The 19,221-nt window shown below is 42.1% G+C and overlaps 1 protein-coding gene across 1 annotated transcript; it reads right to left on the reverse strand.

Moving 5' to 3' along the window:
- Nucleotides 1-121: 121 nt before the first annotated feature.
- On the reverse strand, nucleotides 122-16,050 carry psma2a (proteasome 20S subunit alpha 2a). The gene is made up of 8 exons (XM_015949472.3): nucleotides 15,804-16,050; nucleotides 15,249-15,325; nucleotides 14,976-15,108; nucleotides 2,136-2,258; nucleotides 1,494-1,575; nucleotides 1,335-1,408; nucleotides 1,066-1,123; nucleotides 122-992 (listed from the first exon to the last, which is right to left on the reverse strand). The coding sequence occupies exons 1-8, from the start codon at nucleotides 15,842-15,844 to the stop codon at nucleotides 876-878; spliced, it is 705 nt and encodes a 234-aa protein (XP_015804958.1). The 5' UTR covers nucleotides 15,845-16,050; the 3' UTR covers nucleotides 122-875.
- Nucleotides 16,051-19,221: the final 3,171 nt, after the last annotated feature.

Raw genomic sequence — 19,221 nt, forward strand, 5'->3', positions numbered from 1 at the left:
GGGGTACACATTTCACCAAAAGGTGATCCGGTAAGACGTTAGGGCGCGCGCGCTCATTTATAGACCTGACATCGCTTTGATTACATTATTCCAAATACCATAATAATTTAAAAACCATGACTCCAAAACAGATAGTCATATTTTATTTGAATAAGTGACAGATTGCAGAAGAGAAAATACAAATTTCAGAACTATTTCTAACCTGAAAAAAGAAAACATTGTGTAAAAGTTGTACAGTCAACCAGATCTTGATGAGGAAATCTCAAGACTGTCCATTAAACCCACTTCACTTGTTTGTTTTTGTTTGTCCTAAAAGCATTTGAGGATGAACCAAGATGCAAAAAGAAAGCCTTTTGTAGAACAAAGGCTGAGATTTAGATCTCATACGTGTCAATCTGATATTTTAACTTTTACTCCATGCAACCAGAGTCCACAAAAACACTCAGGGCTACAGTCAGAATTTATAATTAATGCATAATACATCAGTGTTTGATTCTCAAACATCACATGTTGCATATGCAAAAAGATTTTAAAGAGGATTCGTCAGACGACTTGAGATTCCACTCACCAGAGCCCAAATTCCTTCTAGACAGCACAGTAGCCAATAGCCACATCCCACGTTACCGCCGTATAAGGTAAGTTGGCTTATTGTCAATGATAGACCAACTAAATGTATTTGTAAAGTTAACTGTTCACACCAACATTTGTGATTTTGTCTGATTGGAATAGTTCAACTCCGGTTTGAGTCAAACTCTTTCACCGTAACATTTAAGGCATGCTAGCTGGAAATAACATCATGTGACTACTGGCTACTGTGCTGCTGATTCACTGTCTTGAAATGTGGCCAGAGGGCCGAGTCAGCAGGGAGGATGTGATCACGCGATGGCGGCCAGGTAGTCCTTCACCTCTGCCGGGGTGAGTCTTTTAAAACCTGCCTCGTTGCAGATCCCCACCTCGATGTTCTCCTCGGTCATCTGACCCTCAAAACTCTCCTGAAGCACAAAACAGAACGTGTGAATAGTTTCATTTCAAATGGTAAAACAAAAACAAATGTTCACAGGCTACCTTCAGAGTCAGGATGGCTGTATGAATGGCATCTTCTAGCTCCAGGTCATTGTTATACCTAAGATGCAAAAACAAAATAAGGATTTAATATTTAATTTTACCTGAACAAAACTCACAATAAAAGCCTAAAAAACATCAACTCTTAGCCAAAAAATCCATTACCCGTGGATCTTTTACCTACAAAGGAGGTGGATGATATATGTTCCCTTCTAGGAACACAAGGACTTTAAAGATCATGATGCAACTATCTTTAATTCTAAAATATGTACCTTTTCTCAAGGAATGTTTTTCCATTTACATAGTTCTTTCCCATAGCCGTGGCTTTCCATGCAAAGTATGCCCCCTGCAGGTCAGAATTGAGTACAAACATCAGGAGTTAGTAAAGGCTCGCATGTCAGAATAGAAACACAACAATTAAACCAACATACAGAGGGGTCAGACTGGAACAAGTAGGGGTGGTCCTCGTCCCATCCAGCTATCAGCAACGACACACCAAAAGGACGCACTCCACTAGAGAAAAACAAAGCAAAACATGTCAGTGTAACCACGACAACAGATGCAACACCTAGCTCTGCTTGTCAATGAAATCAGAGGAGCGCAAATAATGGCTGACAATTATGAATGAGACGTTTGATGGCATTAGTGACACCTGGTGATATTATTCTAAAGTGGAGCTCCAGTCTAGAAACGGCTTCATGGCTCACCCCCCTCTAGACTGGATCACTGCGCTATGATCCAAACCAGGAGCCCTTACAGCTCCGACCTTAAGTTTAAAATCCCACTACCAGTAACATTTCTCCCATGTTGGCACCTCTGTTTAAAATTGCTTTTAAAATCGTTCTAATGACTTCAAAAGCCAATGATTCTGAAGCAGCAGCCTACATAAACAACCACATCAGTCCATATCACTGGTCTCTGCCAGAATAAAAGCCAGGAGGCAGAACCTTTAATGACCCTTAACAGCTCCCAGTTTGGTTCACAAGTCCACCACCATCTTTGCTTCTCAGACTATCTTAGACTACTTTAATCTTGACGTGAGGTAAACCCATGTGTAATGAGTGTAAACCTACCCAGACTGTGTGTACTCCTGCATCACAGAGGCCACCCTCTGGACTAGCTGGCCGGTAGGAATTGGCTCCTGATACACCAGGTAGTACTGCTGCGCCAGCTTTCGGGCTCGTCGCACTAAAACCCTGCAGAGATAAAGTCAAAGTTAAACTCCCATTAGTCATCACACACTGGTGAAATACATCTCCTCATTTGAACCTCGTGGAGAGCGGTAAGCTGCAGCTGTGGAACAATTTGGTGGTTTAACCCCACAATCAAACACCTTAAAGCAGAGGGTCAAGCAGAAAGGCATTGGGTCCCATTTTTAAAGTTTTTGATATGACCCGACTGGGATTTGAACCCCGATATCCCAGTCCCAGGGTGGATACTCTACCACTAAGCCACTGAGAAGGTATGAGAAGTCATCATCACCAGGGATTTTACTGGCTCAAATTGAGGCAGAGGTGGTACCATCCCGACCATGTGCCAGCACATGCATACTCTGTGCATTCAACTGCCTCGTTTATTAAAGGCTAAATATGTTTTCGTTAAGTGTTCTAATCTAAGCTTCGGTTGATTAATTGATGTAAATAACCCAGATTATTTGTTTATTTTGGTATTGTTTAGATACTAATATCCATGAGTAATTCATGTTTTAGGGTTTACATGACTCTTATTTTGAAGTTCAGAACGCTGACTTCCGGTTTCGGATCTTCGTCAGTTTATCTTCATGTAAATACTAAATAAACGGCTCACACTTTATTAACTGCCAACGTTAATGCTCGTTATCTTGTTCTCTGACCCAAGGGCCCAACTTGTAAGCTTTATTTGGCAGAAATACGGCACCTTTAACTTATTAACGGAAGCAGGTTAGGCAGTTAGCTAATCAGTTATGCATTTGCTGGTAACTACGCTGGTGCTCTTTTAACACGGAGATGGGAAGGATTTTGTTTTGCTTACCAGAAGGAAGTTAAGAAGAAGGTTAGAGTTTTCCATCCATCTTCAATTTAGCATCTAGCTGGAAGGCGAACAGGCATGTTTATGAATGGTTTCTTGTTTAAATTTATAAATATATTACTTATTTGTTAACAAGTTTCTGAGTGAACTAGCAAGCTAATGATAGCACATGCTTTGTCTTTTTTTTGGTTCATTTAGCAAAGGCGGAACATGTTATATGACGGGAATGTTGATTTTCTTGTTTGTTTATGTTATAATTACAGCTCTTACGATGTGTCTATGGTAATTTCTGAATAAATGGGTTGGAATACCCCACCATGGTCCATCCGTTATGATCATTGAGTGCATCGTCTGAATAAAGTCCGGCTGGAATGCTACAGTAAGAGCTGCACCTGCATCATCCTGCTGCCACTCTGCTACACGGAACCACAAGGACAAGTCACGAAGCTGTGTTGCTACTCGACTGGTGTTGGTGACAGTCACTTCATCGAGCAACTTGGCATCATTTTCTGGGTCTTCTTCACGATCATCAGGCTTAAAGGTGTGATGCAACGGTCAGACAAGGTATTGAACATTTATTTTAATTGACAAAGAAAGAACATCGATTCTCATCAGCGGTGGTCAAGGAACATTAGGACATCAACTTCTGTGGACACTTACTTTGTTGAAACACTACGGACATAAAGTATTTGCAAGTAAAGGAACTTGTTTTGTGGCATTTACCACTGCCACTGTTTATTTTTTATTCTATGTAAAAGAAAAAAAGAAAAAAGGTGTTTAATGTGTAACTGTACAGTCTTGATGGTGTATTGACTTGTGTTCAAAATAAGAGATTTACATTACCACATCAGTCAGCAACAAATAGTAGCTTACATTTATTATCTCATACATTTCATCTGAGCAGTGTGTTGGTTATCAGTTTCTGTTTTAGCTTGGCAAAAATTCTCTTATGTTAATGTAGTCTACAAGTCAGAGTGAACACAAGCAGCTCATTAACTAAGGTTTATTAAACAAAAAATATATGAAGGAGATGGAGAACCCCTCTTTACAAGCAGAGCTAGAGAATCAGATAGTCTGTCTGCAAAATGAAATCAGAAGACTTAAAGCGTCTCTTGAAAATACACTAGAAACTACTGGGATAGCATCTTTAGAAAGGGAAATACAGAGCAAAGAAGAAACTCTAAATAGCTTACAAGGCAAACTTAAAGAAGGCCTCCGACGCTCAACTCGAACAAGATTACGACTCCAAAAATGCTCGAAATGCAACAGGAAGAGGCAAAGAAAAGGGAAAGAAAGTTCATTACAACCTACGAAAGATGGAAGAATCGGGCCCGAGAGTCAAGAGAGCAACTCAAATCAGACATTAGTAAAGGTGAGCTGGCATCCTTGATGGACGCTTTGGAGAAGGAGAAAGAGGCTGTGTTAAACACTTACTTTGAATTGCGAAGTCACATTACACCTTCTCCAGAATTAAGACGTCATGTTGACAGTTGAGATGCAGTTACAGCCGAAATTATGAAAGTTACCTATGAGAGGATGTCAGACATTGATGGAGATTATGATGCAGACCAAGTAAAATGCCGTCTCAAGGAGCTACTTAAGAGCAGCTATGCACGCTCAATCTATGGATCTACTGCCTCTGGAGTAACAAGGTCAGTCTGCAGTCATGAAAGCATCAGTCTAACACTCAAACAAGTGGATGCAGCAGCAGAGCTAGCTGCTAAGGAGATTGAATTTGAAGGATTGCTGGAAGAAGAGCAACAAAGGGAAAAAATAGAGGAGCAACAGAGACAAATGGAAGTAGAAAAACGCAGACTTGAACGCCTTCAAGCAGAAAAGAACTTAAAGGCTGCCCGGGCCAGATTGCAAGTCTACAGCCAGGGAGCCTCACAGAAAGGCAGTCTCCATTCAGCCAACAGTTCAGTTGGAAGTCATCATGGCCCCCCTACTGTCAGCCATCCAGCTCCCGATGTCACGGCATCACCATCTGATATAAATGTGCTATCCCTCGCTCAAGCCTTACAAGACAGTATGGCACTAAACAGACTTCCAGTACCAGAGCCATCTGTTTTTAATGGTGATCCCATTCAATTCATTGAATGGAAAACTTCCTTCATGACACTTATAGACAAAAAGGCCATCTCCCCAGCAGACAAGCTTTATTATTTAAGGAAGTATGTTGGCGGCCCAGCTCGTAAAACACTGGAAGGAATTTTCTATAGAAATGACAGCGACGCTTACAAGGATGCGTGGAACAAACTAGATGACAGATATGGCCAAACCTTCATTATACAGAGAGCCTTCAGGGATAAGCTTGCCGACTGGCCAAAGATCCAACCAAGGGATGCAGAAGGATTAAGAGACTTCTCAGATTTCTTGAACGCCTGTCAAGATGCGATGACACACGTGAAGAGTCTCGAAATTCTGAATGACTGTGAAGAGAATAAAAAGCTGGTCCTCAAACTACCAGAGTGGATGGCATCTCACTGGAACAGGAAGGTTACTGAAGCCCTAAAGAACACTAAGGAATTCCCTAGTTTTAAAGACTTTGCCTCATTTTTGGCTATGGAGGCAGAGATTGCTTGCAATCCCATCACCTCAGCCTATGCCCTCCGCAGCTCTGAGTCAAGCACTACAAAACAAAGCAGCAGGGAACCTAAGAGGAACAAGGCAAGCGTTCTGAACACTCAGGCTGAGACAGAGAGCGAGAAGCTGAAGCCAGTTAAAGGAAAAGAAAGGCCCCCATGTGCCTTCTGTCAAAACAATCAGCACAGACTACATGCATGTCCCAAGTTTATCACTAAAACGCTGAAAGACAGACGAGAGTTTGTCAAGGAACATAATCTCTGCTATGGCTGCACCAAACCCGGACATAGTGCAAAGGACTGCAGACATCGACATTCATGCAACACATGCAAGGGTAAACATCCCACTTGTTGACACGATAACAACTATGTAAAGAAGGAAATGGTCCCGCCACAGGAGACCGTTATTCCAAGCAACGATGTCCAGACGGAGGCTGCTGCAACCTCAATGTCAGTGAATACTGGACAGTCAACCAACACGTCAATGATTGTGCCTGTATGGGTGTCAACAAATGATACAGGAACAGAAAAATTAGTTTACGCCCTGCTGGACACACAAAGCGACACAACATTTGTTGACCAGGAACTGAGCATTGCTCTAAAGGCAGAGTCCTGTCCAGTCAAACTGAGGTTAACGACTATGATCGGACGTGACACGATCGTAAAAAGCCAAAGGGTTTCTGGTCTTCGTGTGCGAGGTTATCGCTCCTCTCTCCTCATCGATCTTCCTCCCGCTTATACCAAAGATTGTATACCAGTAAACAGAGACCATATCCCAACATGCGAAACAGCCAAAAAATTGAATCATCTCTCCAAAATCGTAGATGAGATGCCACCTTTGCAGGATTGTGAGGTTGGTCTATTGATAGGATATAATTGTGCACGGGCAATGGCACCAAGAGACGTAATATCCGGAAGAAACGAAGAGCCTTATGCAGTTCGTACCGACTTAGGATGGAGCACAGTTGGTGTTTTGTCACCATGCCTGTATGCTTCAAGTACAGTAGGACAGTGCTTTAGGGTTGCAGTCAAGGAGATCCCTTCAGTCACCCCAGCAGATGCCATTCGTATTCTGGAGTCTGACTTTAAGGATGCAAAGGAAGATAGAAAACCAGTGTCACAGGATGACATCCTGTTCCTGGACAAAATGAAGAACAACATTAAAAGGAACAGTCAAGGTCATTACGAGATGCCGCTACCCTTTAAGGAGAGGCCTACCTTACCTGACAACAAACAGCTTGCCATCATGCGTTTGAGCCATCTAAAGAGGAAACTGTTAAGGGATGAAAGGTACAAGGAACAGTATGTCAAGTTCATGGAGGAGGTCATAGAGAAAGGTGATGCAGAGGAGGTCCATGATGAAGGGAAGGAGGGAGAGAAATGGTACATACCACATCATGGTGTATATCATGCCAAGAAGCCAGATAAACTGCGCATAGTATTTGACTGTTCTGCCAAGTACAAGGGAACCAGTCTAAACGATCATCTGCTCACTGGTCCAGACCTGATGAACAATCTCAATGGTGTTCTCCTTCGCTTCCGGCTGTATTCTACCGCATTGATGTGTGATATTGAAAAAATATTTAATCAATTTCACGTGAGGAACTCGGACCAGGATTATCTGCGCTTTCTTTGTTGGAAGAAAGGAGATCTCAGTGCACAGCCCCAAGAATACCGGATGAGGGTTCATATCTTTGGTGCAGCCTCATCGCCTGGCTGTGCAAACTATGGCTTGAAGCACCTAGCCACAGAACACAAAGACCTATACCCAGTAGGTTCTCAGTTCATCATGAAAGATTTTTATGTCGATGATGGGATCACAAGTACAGATGGCTCAGACAAGGCTATTCAGTTGGCGGAAGAAGCCAGAAGACTTTGTGCCCTAGGTGGTCTTAGGCTTCACAAATTTGTGTCCAATGACAGAGCGGTTTTGGAAAGCATACCATCCTCTGAACGTGTAGCAGACATTAAAGACCTCGATCTTACATTTGACAATATACCTTCAGAGAGAGCATTGGGTATCCAATGGCACATTAAATCAGACTGCCTGAAGTTTAACATCAATCTCAAAGACCAGCCTGCAACACGCCGAGGCATTTTGTCGACAGTTGCCTCCCTATACGATCCCTTAGGGTTTGTAGTGCCCTTTTTGCTTATAGGAAAGGGAGTGCTGCAAGAAATTTGCCGCCATGGAACAGGCTGGGATGACCCGCTGACCAACGAACTTCGTCCACGGTGGGAGAGATGGAAAAAGGACCTTACCAATCTGGAAAAGATAAACATACCCCGGAGTTATGCACCGACAGGCTTTGGAAAGGTAACAAAACGTGAGTTACACCACTTCTCCGATGCAAGCACAACTGGCTATGGACAGTGTTCGTATCTGCGACTTAGAAATGAAAAGGGAGACATCCACTGTGCCCTAATCATGGCAAAGTCTTGCGTCGCTCCAACAAAGGTCACCACGATCCCAAGATTATAGTTAACCGCTGCAGTTATCTCAGTGAAAACTAGTAATGTTCTGAAGGAGGAGCTGGGATGTGCTGACATCGAGGAGTACTTCTGGACCGATTTCAAGGTCATCCTTGGGTACATCAACAATGAGGCTCGGCGTTTCCACATGTTTGTGGCCAACCGTATCCAGAAAATACATCTCAACACAACTCAAGGGCAATGGAGATACGTACCTACCAACCAAAATCCTGCGGATCATGCCTCTAGGGGCCTCTTCATCAATGAGCTGATAACATCGAACTGGTTCACTGGTCCCACGTTTTTATGGGAAAGGGAAATCGGCTTCTCTGAGGAAGTGATCTCCGACTTACCAGTGGGAGATCCAGAAGTGAAAGAAGCTCGGACCCTAATCACAGAAACCAGAGAACAGGACTCTCTTACAAATCGGCTGTCAAGATTCTCATCCTGGAATCGGGCCGTTTGTGCTGTGGCACGTATCCTCCGACGAATCAACAAGGATAAATCAAATGGTCTCTCAACAGTGAAGGAAAGAGAAGATGCGGAGTGTTTCATTATCAAAGACCTGCAGAGACAAACATATTCAGAAGAGTTGACGCTACTGAAGAAGGATTGTCAGTTGCCACCTCACAACAAGCTGCATCACCTCAACGCATTCTTGGATAATGATGGTTTAATCAAGGTAGGAGGACGACTCTGTGACTCAAATCTCCCTCACGCAGTCAAACACCCTATGATCATTCCAAAGGAACATCACATCACGAAGATGATCATAGCACGCTGTCATGAAAGGGCCAAACATCAAGGCAAGGGGATGACCATCAACGTGATCAGGACAAAGGGTTACTGGATACCAGGAATTGGCAGGGCTGTTGCATCACATCTTCGCCAATGTGTGATTTGTCGAAAGCTCCGGGGGCATACAGAAGAACAAAAAATGGCTGATCTCCCTCCAGAGCGTGTGAATCCATCTCCACCCTTTTACATACTGTGGAATGGACTGCTTTGGACCCTTTTACAGCAAGCAAGGACGCAGTGTACGCAAGAGATATGGACTTCTTTTTACCTGTTTCTCCTCTAGAGCCATTCATATTGAAATGCTGGAGGACCTGTCAACAGACTCCCTCATAATTGGACTGCGCTGTTTCATTGCCATACGTGGGACAGTGCGCCAGATTAAATCTGACCAAGGCAGCAACTTCCTAGGTGCCAAAAATGAACTGAAGGAAGCTCTCAAGGAAGTAGACGGTGACAAACTGGCAAACTTTCTCTCTGATAATCAGTGTGACTTCATCCTGAATGCTCCTAGTTCCAGCCATGTTGGTGGAGTTTGGGAGCGTCAAATTAGAACAGTCAGGAGTGTACTCAACTCGACTCTCTCTCTCTCTCTCTCCTAGAAGTCTCTCAGATGCTTCTCTCCGAGCCTTCTTCTATGAAGCAATGACGATAGTTAATGGTCGTCCTCTCACTGTTGACAACCTCAACGATCCCAACAGTCTTGAGCCACTCACACCCAACCACTTACTTACCTTGAAGACTACTATAGCCCTTCCGCCCCCCGGCAAGTTTGTCAGGGAAGACATGTACGCGAAAAGGAGATGGCGCCACATACAATACTTGGTCGAGCAGTTCTGGAGCCGTTGGCGGAAAGAGTATTTGTCAAACATTGCCCTCAGACAACGCTGGCACACCCCGAAGAGAAACCTGCAGTTGGGAGATATAGTCATGATGAAGGATGAAGGTTTACCTAGAAATGAATGGAGGCTGGCCAGAGTCGTACAAGCTACAAAGAACAGAGATGGACTTGTTAGGAGAGTAAAGATATGCTTAGGTGACAATAAACTAGGTAAAAATGGTGAACGTCTCACCAAGCAGTCAGTGCTTGAACGACCAGTTCAGAAACTGGTCTTGTTGTTACATGGTGACTAGTTCAGTTTTTCTTTCTTTTTTTTTTGCACAGTAGACCTTTTGTTTGTGTTTGCAAATCATTTGTGTTCTTTCTTCCTATGATGAAGGAATTTATATTTGGAACAAATGATTGGTGGGAGTGTAAATAACCCAGATTATTTGTTTATTTTGGTATTGTTTAGATACTAAAATCCATGAGTAATTCATGTTTTAGGGTTTACATGACTCTTATTTTGAAGTTCAGAACACTGACTTCCAGTTTCGGATATTCGTCAGTTTATCTTCATGTAAATACTAAACAAACGGCTCACACTTTATTAACTGCCAACGTTAATGCTTGTTATCTTGTTCTCTAACCCAAGGGCCCAACTTGTAAGCTTTATTTGGCAGAAATACAGCACCTTTAACTTATTAACGGAAGCAGGTTAGGCAGTTAGCTAATCAGTTATGCGTTTGCTGGTAACTACGCTGGTGCTCTTTTAACACGGAGATGGGAAGGATTTTGTTTTGCTTACCAGAAGGAAGTTAAGAAGAAGGTTAGAGTTTTCCATCCATCTTCAATTTAGCATCTAGCTGGAAGGCGAACAGGTATGTTTATGAATGGTTTCTTGTTTAAATTTATAAATATATTACTTATTTGTTAACAAGTTTCTGAGTGAACTAGCAAGCTAATGATAGCACATGCTTTGTCTTTTTTTTGGTTCATTTAGCAAAGGCGGAACATGTTATATGACAGGAATGTTGATTTTCTTGTTTGTTTATGTTATAATTACAGCTCTTACGATGTGTCTATGGTAATTTCTGAATAAATGGGTTGGAATACCCCACCATGGTCCATCCGTTATGATCATTGAGTGCATCGTCTGAATAAAGTCCGGCTGGAATGCTACAACTGAATATTCCATTTGACAACGTTTCAAGTGAAGCAACTGGTTTGCTGTTAAACAATATGAAATAAAACAACAAAATGATCAGACTGAAATAACAGACTCTTATTATAAAAGGCTCAATAATATGCATTAGATTGGTGTTTAGTTCTCTTTTTCTCATCTGATATTTAAAGTTAAAATATTTTTAAATATTTGACCTACATTTCAGTAACATTTTAGTTTTGTATTAACCCGCTGGGGTCCAGGGTGCAATTTGCTGTTTTTGACTAATTTAGAGTTTTCCTTTGTATTTCCAAAATAAAAACCATAACCACTGCCTTATGTGGCATCAATCTTTTCAGCACAACATGGACTTTATGAATTTATACTTATTTTTTATATTTGGACATAATGGGGTTGCATATTAGACCTTAAATCACTCAAAAACATAAAATCGGAATTGGAAAAAAGTTGCTTATTTTACTGTGAAACCAACAAACATTTATGACGAATGTTTTTTATAATTTAGCGTTAGGGTTTTTTAGTTTAGTATAACTCCACTTTTACATTGCCTATTAACAAGATTTAAAAACGGGGGTGTCGTTTATAATCTCCTTTTTAAAGCTGAATTGAAACCGAAACTCAGGGAGGCGGAGTCTTGCTGCTACAGCGTCCCAAATCAGACCTGTTCAAAAGACGAGGATACGCGTCCATGGACCCCAGAGGGTTAATAACACTAATCTTAGTCAAAATAACACATAAATATATCCAGTAAAATATAATGCATTTCATTAACATGCATTTGTATTGGAAATGATAATAACATATAATTTCTGCTGCTAACAATGTAATGGTGGCATGTCTACAATGTACGGGTTGGCAATAATCCAGTTTAAATTATGTTCACAGATAGAAGCGTTTGTGAATTATATACTACAATGGCTTGCCATACTTCCTGCTTCTGTGTGTGCAGCAGATTTGTAGCAGTAATATAGGGTGACCATATTACCATTTCCAAAAAAAGAGGACAGGGGATCTCTGCCTGTCACACTATGGCAACGCCACACAAACCACGTTGGGACCCATTTTTTTTCCAGGTGTAAGAGCTAAAATTAATATCAGATTCTGCCAATAAAAGGGCTCTAAAACAATTTATATGTAAATATTTTGCATATTTATTGCTAAATCTCATATTTCTGCTGCTTTAGTGCTGCAACAATGTTTTATTGATAAGAAATTATTATACCTTTTGTTTTACTACATCATCGATAAGCTTCCTGTGCACCGATTATTAAGGATGCTTGTTTCAGCTGTGGGATTAGATGATAGGATCAATGAAAAAATAAGTTGTCACACACTCCATGGAAACTTCCAGAGAATCCACAAATATTGGCTTTCAAATGGTTTTGTTACTTTTTGCAAGTTTAGAAACGCAGCAGATGAGACACCATGTCTGATAATTTTGTTTTTCATCTGATAATATTAGAACATGTCAGTAATGTCTGAGGGGCTTTTACAAACACCGTATATCTAATACTCCTGGAGAGGGTTTGGATTACACAGAGGCTTCTAGGGAGCCCAGGTGGGGGGGGGGGTGTTATGTTTCGCCTTGGCCCCCAAAATGCCTTGAAACGGCTCTGGGTGTGTGACTGAGGCCCTGTCCACACGTAGCCGGGGATCTGCCAAAACGTAGATATTTTTCTACATTGCACCAACAATCAGCACTCTGCCGCTCTCTGTACTCTCCGCTCAAACGAACACTCGGCACGCTGAGAGTCCATAAATGATGTAATATAGGTAGAAACATTTTATCTGGCTCTCCTTGGATGTGTAGGATATACAGCTCCCCCAAAATTCCATCCCTGCTCCTGGATGAAAAACCGGACATTTTCATCAATACAAGAGCCTGGGGGAAAATCAGGACGTCAATAGCACCAACCATAGATACGTACCAACTAGCGAGAAAAGCTATTTTTGACCTTGTTCTGCAGCGGTTTTAGTGCTTTCCGGTGCACCGCTGCTGCAGGGTATATACAGCAATCCTTAAGTAAAATTTACTACTTTTTAATACTTTTTTTTTACTACCTTCAGAATTTTTTTAAAACCATCACAACACTAAATTGCAAATGTTAATCAGCGACCTATTTACACATTTTTTAACATATATAACATACAAAAAGAATAGACTTAGAGACTCGCTGATGTTGACAACGTATTGCACATATTTATTTTACTTAGAAAATAAGCCAGGCACTTCTGTTCAGCGGTTCAGACAGTTGAGCACGAGGCCTGAAATGATGCAGAACGACCACTGAATATGACGTCATCATTATGTGACCGGATATGCTAAAGTAGGGCTGCTCGATTATGGCAAAAACAATAATCACGATTATTGTGACTGAAATTGAGATCTCGATTATTTAAGACGATTTTTCAATTTATGTAGATTTTTTTGTTTTGTTTTTATTCAGCCATAAAATTGCTCAGGGCAAAATCAGGACAAAAATAAATAAGAAACAAGATGATCACTAAAATAACTCCTGATTCCCAATATAAAAAGACCAATATACTTATAGCTCATAGTCTATGACCCAAGGGCTATAAACCTTGGTTTAACTAATTTAAGTCTAACCAGTACAGACCCAAATACCAATATCTTGCAAATACTGACAGCAAGAATTATACAGTGGCATTTATAACAAATAAATGCAAATAAATTGATGTTCACAAATAACATTTATTTAGTCATGTCAAGGTGCTGTAGGAGAATACACCAGCACAGTGTCCTCAGAGAGATTAGTTATTATTTATCAGCGTGAGGAACTTATTTCTACCTTATTTATAAACTATTTATTTACAAGTCCATCAGTTAATGTAATAATTGTCCCAACCACAGCTACACCCCCACCCCCCAACCCGGTTTCACAGCAATCAGGGGCAAGATGTACATGCGTGTGTTTAGCGCGCCGCACGCGCACATTTAGCCGTTTTTAGAGGCTCAGGAGCCCGCAGGTACGGTGTGTGTGTCACTCGCTCTGGTTACTCCAACAAGGAGCCGGCTCTGAGAGCTGTTTCTTCAGCGACTGACACATCACTACATCATTCCCTTTCCTAATGTCCTGAAGAACGGTCCGGAGCGCAGGTGGAGTGTTTAGCTAACCTGCAGGAAATGTCGACGACAGTTATCCAGAAAGTAGCTAAGGGTTACCAGAGATGTTTCTGAGGTGTTCGCTAGGTACTTTTAAGATTTAAAAAGTTAAGAAGGGGGTCTGAAAAGCTGCTAGAAATAGCGTCAAAGTCGCTAAGTTGGCAACACTGTACAGGAGGAGCGCTTCATTTACAACTCAGGGCAGCGCAAGTGGGAGGAGCAAATAATCGGCTTGTTTTGTTTTTATAATCGTTCAAAACATTTCATTCGGAATATATTTCTATGTCGATGTTCAGAATACGACACCTGATAGTCTGAAAAATAATACCTAATTTGGAAAAAATAATACCTCTGAGACCAAATTTAACACTTTTAATGGCCTTAAATTTGACTATTTTTATTTATCACTTTTTAATACTTTTTAAAACCCCGCGGACACCCTGCTGCTGATACAGCGCCCTTGTAGTGGTGCAACGCTGCAACTGAAGTTAAAATAACATCCATACAGCTGGGGGCAGAGTGAAATCAGGCTGGGGCGGCACAAAATTAGCTGGAGGCGGCAGCCACGCAAAGTTGAACGCAGGAAAAGCCCTGATCACTCTCTGTGTACAGGTAAGATTCAAATGATGCAATAACCTAAGAGTGACATCATCTGAACAGTGGAAATACACACTCCCAGTTGCATAAATGAAATAAACAACACTAGGAATAGAGCATTCATCTTAGTTTACTATCAGTTTAAAATTATTTCAACTAATCAAGAAGAATTTTTACAGGTTATAAATGTAACGCCTACAGCAGATCCACGTCCAGACTCGTTTTATCACAACGCTTTATTTTTGTAGCCCTGTGGTGATTCAGGACGCCGTTATAAAGTCAAAGCGAAACTCCTCAAGTCAGGACAGAAGAATGAGCTGCACCCACCTGTAGTCAGGTCCCATCCCACTGTAGACCATGCCTATGTGTTTGGTGATGGGCTCCACTTTGTGGACACTCTGTTCATCATACAGGATGGACTTCTGCTTCTTCTCCGTGGCCAGCACAACTCCGTTAGAGGCTGCAACACCACAAATGCTTCTTAGCAAAAGCTTCCCTTGCATATTTAGTCAGGAAGTTGTGTTTTGGGGGAGGCATTCATTTCTACTTAAAGTGAAGAAAGAGGCTTTAGGTGATAACTTCTTTGGGACCCTTTCTCACCTTTGATACCAACGGAAGGAGCTCCAGCTGCTACAGCTGCCAGGGCATATTCAATCTGGACCAGTTTACCTGAGGGGCTGCAGAAAACAAACACAGGACAAGGAATTCAAATACATGAAGCAGGAGAGAAAATCTACTTAATCTTATGCTGATAAAATAACTATTTGATTATAACAAGAAATAAATAAAATGACTCGACAGATGAAACCGAAAGTAACGCAGAAACAACTGACCCGGCTAAGCTAGTTTAAGGCTATTTAATTGTCTCATCTACGTCTACTACGTCAACGATTAGTAGATCAGCATTTCATTCATTAAAAAATAATCGCGTCCAACTTTAAACATTGAGTTACTTTACTGTGTTAGCCACTAAGCTAACCGCCGATACATTAGACGACAATGACAGTGCATCAACTCCAGCCGCCCCAAACCCGGCTCTCCGCGTCACAATAGAGAATAAAAACGTTTTAATCCGAATGTTCTTCAGTAACAAACACTTTATGTCACATCTATAGATGCGCTGTCTATTTTTATAAATAATTTCGCATAATTTACCTAAATGTGGTTAGCGAGAAACTGTAGCCACGTTCCGCCATCTTGAACTTCTTCTTCTACGCTACGGGGGCCGAGAGAGTGTCAAAAAAACTTCAGCGCAAACAGCGCCCTCTGGAGTAAAGAAAAACAACAACAAAAGGGCTCAAGACGTTTGTAAATTATTACTTTGACACTCAGTAGGCAGCGGCACACCTGTTTAACTGTTGATTAAGAATATCCAATCAGCCAGTCATATAACAGCGACTTTATTGGCAGTAAAGATTAACATATGAAGTTTAAAATGAGCATTAGGATGAAAGGAAAATAAGATTTAAGGGACTTTGAACATAGTTTGGATCTTGGTAACAGATTTACTTTCCTGTATATTTCAGAAACAAACGATCTAATGGGATTTGAACCCACAACCATTTAACCATTTATAGGGTCTACAGAGAAAGGTCTGAAGAAAATTATCAGTGAACAGCGGCATGGAAAAAATGTCTTGTTGAGTTCAGAGCAGACTGGTCAGACTAGTTCTAGTTGATAGAAAGATAACAGCAGTTTAGAAAAGCACTGGTTTCTACCAAGGTCTGCAGAACAACAACAGCAGTTGCAGATTAACTCCCGCAGCAGAAGCCCACACGTGTCTGTCAGCTATAAACAGCAAACTGAGGCTACAATTCACACACGATCCCCAGAACGGGACCAAGAGAGATTGGGAAAACCTTTCCTGGTCTGATGAGTCTGGATTTCAGCTGCAACATTCAGATGGTCGGGTCAGAATTTGGTGTCACCAACATGAAAGCATAGAGCAGTCCTACCTTGCACCAATGCTTCAGGCTGCTGCTGGTGGTGTTGTGATGGTGGTGGTAGTTGAGATGTACTTGTCATAGTTTGGACCCCTTAGGACCACCTGACCCTGGTTTAAACACCACAGCCTACCCTGAGAATTGTTGATGGCCATGGCCATCCCTTAAAGACCACATGGACCCATCTTCTTGTGACAGTGTAAGCATCCCGTCACAGTGTCCCGATTGATCATGCGCCCTGGCTACTTGGCCAAGGGGATGTCCCTTTGGCTGACTGGTTAGAGCGTATGACTCTCACCCGGGAGTCTGGGGATCGAATCCCGCCGGGCCCTCGTCAGTTCCACGTTGTTGCCGTCGACAACATGTGGCTTAGCAGCCATTGCTGCATCGGTCTCCTCTGGTGTCGAGAAGGTGATGAAGCCGAAACAGCGGGACCGTCCGAGTTGCTGGTTCATTACCACAACACAGTCGGTGAGCACCCCGTACTGCTCAAAATACGCACGGAGGCCTTCATCCGTGGTTTCCACATTCAGCCCTCCGACGAACAGCTTACAGAGTTTATCCGCCATGTTTGAGATTCTCGAGAGAAAGATGGAAATCAGAGACCATTCCTCTTCTTCTCCTGTCACAAAAGGAACAACTGAGGTCTTTCTGAAACAAAAGAACAGCATGATGAGTCACAATTCAAAGTCATAATGTCCATTAAGGGTAGAACAAAAAGGAACAGATGGGAGTCCGAGTGAAGGTGGCGGATTTCATTCATTCTCAATGTGTAGGTGACGGGCACAACTCGATTTTATTCGATCCCCAGACTCCCGGGTGAGAGTTATATGCTCTAACCAGTCAGCCAAAGGGACATCCCCTTGGCCAAGTAGCCAGGGCGCATGATCAATCGGGACACTGTGACAGGATGCTTACACTGCCACACCTGATGACTACCTCCAGCCGAATAAAGCTCCATGTCATAAAGCTCAGATAACCTCTAACTGGTTTCTAGAACATAACCATGAGTTCACTGGACTCCAACAGCCTCCACAGTCACCAGATCTCTGACCAGAACCTTTGGGCTGTGGTGGAGTAGGAAAGGCATGTACTGGAATCAACTGTGTGATGCTGTCATGTCAGTATGGACCCAAACCTATGAGGAAAGTTTTGTATCTCCTTGGTAAATCAATATCACAAATAAATAAAGGCACACTTAGTAGTTTTAACTTGCTTTTAGCACCCCCTAGAGTCCGTTATTAATTCACTGTCATGAAACCAAAAGTGAAAGTCTCCTCCTCACTGTGTGTTTGTCTTTTAAGCACCTTAGGCCTGGAATATACTTGCTGTTTAACCAAGTTGCATTGGCGCAGGCAGCAGGCTGCGTCTTTGTTCACATACTTGCTCCTACATAACACTGCACTGCATGTAGTACTGGAATTTTCCACTAGGGGGCACACTAGGGAAACCAGACAGGATAGAGACCCGGGTTTGTGGGTAGTGTTTATATATACATATCTATGGGTACAACCCGGTACAACCAAAACGAACATGGCGTCAACAAAAGAGCACACTAACTGGTTAATTTGGAGATCACGACAGAGAGGGGTAGAGGGGTGTTTTAAGAGCAATGTGTTCCTCCGGTGTCCGTGAGGGCGCACGGTGGTTGGGTCGTGTTCCTCCGATGTCTATCACAGCGGTGGGTGGGGGGTTTCGCGGGTGCGTTTACCAACTTCCGGGGAGGATTGTTACCTGAAGACAAGATGAACAGCTCTCTACAGGGACTCAGCTCTCATTGTTCACTTTGAAAACTCGTTCAAAAGATTCGATTTGTTCGTGAACGTCACATCAATAGCAAGTAATGCTAGGCAGCCATTTTAAACCCGCGTTTGCAATGTTAAACAGCAAGTACATCACGGCCCTTAATCTAAATGCTGAAATGTTTTCTCTGCCTTCATTAGTTTCTACAGGAGTGGTTTATCACAAAATCAAATCAGCTGTGTTCACAATCTAAAACACACAGGAATCGCGCTAGAAGCACACTCCAGCGCTAGGTCCTCTGCTGCCCGCTGATAAATGGAGAAAGAAGTCTGCCACCAACAGAGGCAAAGCGCTGATGAAGGCTATAGTGATAGTCAAAATGACAGCAAAAACAAGGTAAAGAAACAATTTTGCTGTGTAAAATAAAACTAATACGTCAGCGCTAGCCATCAGGGACCCATACGGATACTCTGAAGATGCAAGTGCAGCCACAGGGTGCCGCGGGGTCTGACTTTTCATTAACCCTGTCATTTTAGCATATAGTGGTTCAAAAATAATCTAAAAAATATGAAAATGTTTCAAAGTTTTAATTTAAGAAGGTTATGAAAGCAAGAGGGTCCTAAGCAGTATGTCCAAGGTGGTCCTAATAAGTATCCACTATCCAGTAAGTATATATTTTACAGAGTCTCCCAGACATGCACGAAAACCTTCCAGTGTTGACATCCAATCATATATAAAAATGTATTTGGAACTATTTATTTATTTATTTGTTTGTCTTTGATAATGCAGTCTGGACCGGCCTGGACATATTGAACATTTTTCGGTGAGCTGCAGTTACACCTTTCTCACACCAGATGGAAGCCGTGTGTCCAACTAAACTCTGCTTT

The sequence above is a fragment of the Nothobranchius furzeri genome, chromosome 5, assembly GCF_043380555.1.
Source record: "Nothobranchius furzeri strain GRZ-AD chromosome 5, NfurGRZ-RIMD1, whole genome shotgun sequence".
Lineage (NCBI taxonomy): Eukaryota > Metazoa > Chordata > Actinopteri > Cyprinodontiformes > Nothobranchiidae > Nothobranchius > Nothobranchius furzeri.

Excerpts from the sequence above, each read along its gene's own strand:
- psma2a (XM_015949472.3), bottom strand. The coding sequence starts at position 15,844 with ATGGCGGAACGTGGCTACAGTTTCTCGCTAACCACATTTAG. Across the intron at positions 15,109-15,248 it reads TCCTTCCGTTGGTATCAAAG|CCTCTAACGGAGTTGTGCTG; the intron begins GTGAGAAAGGGT and ends GTGGTGTTGCAG. Across the intron at positions 1,576-2,135 it reads CAGGAGTACACACAGTCTGG|TGGAGTGCGTCCTTTTGGTG; the intron begins GTAGGTTTACAC and ends GTTTTTCTCTAG.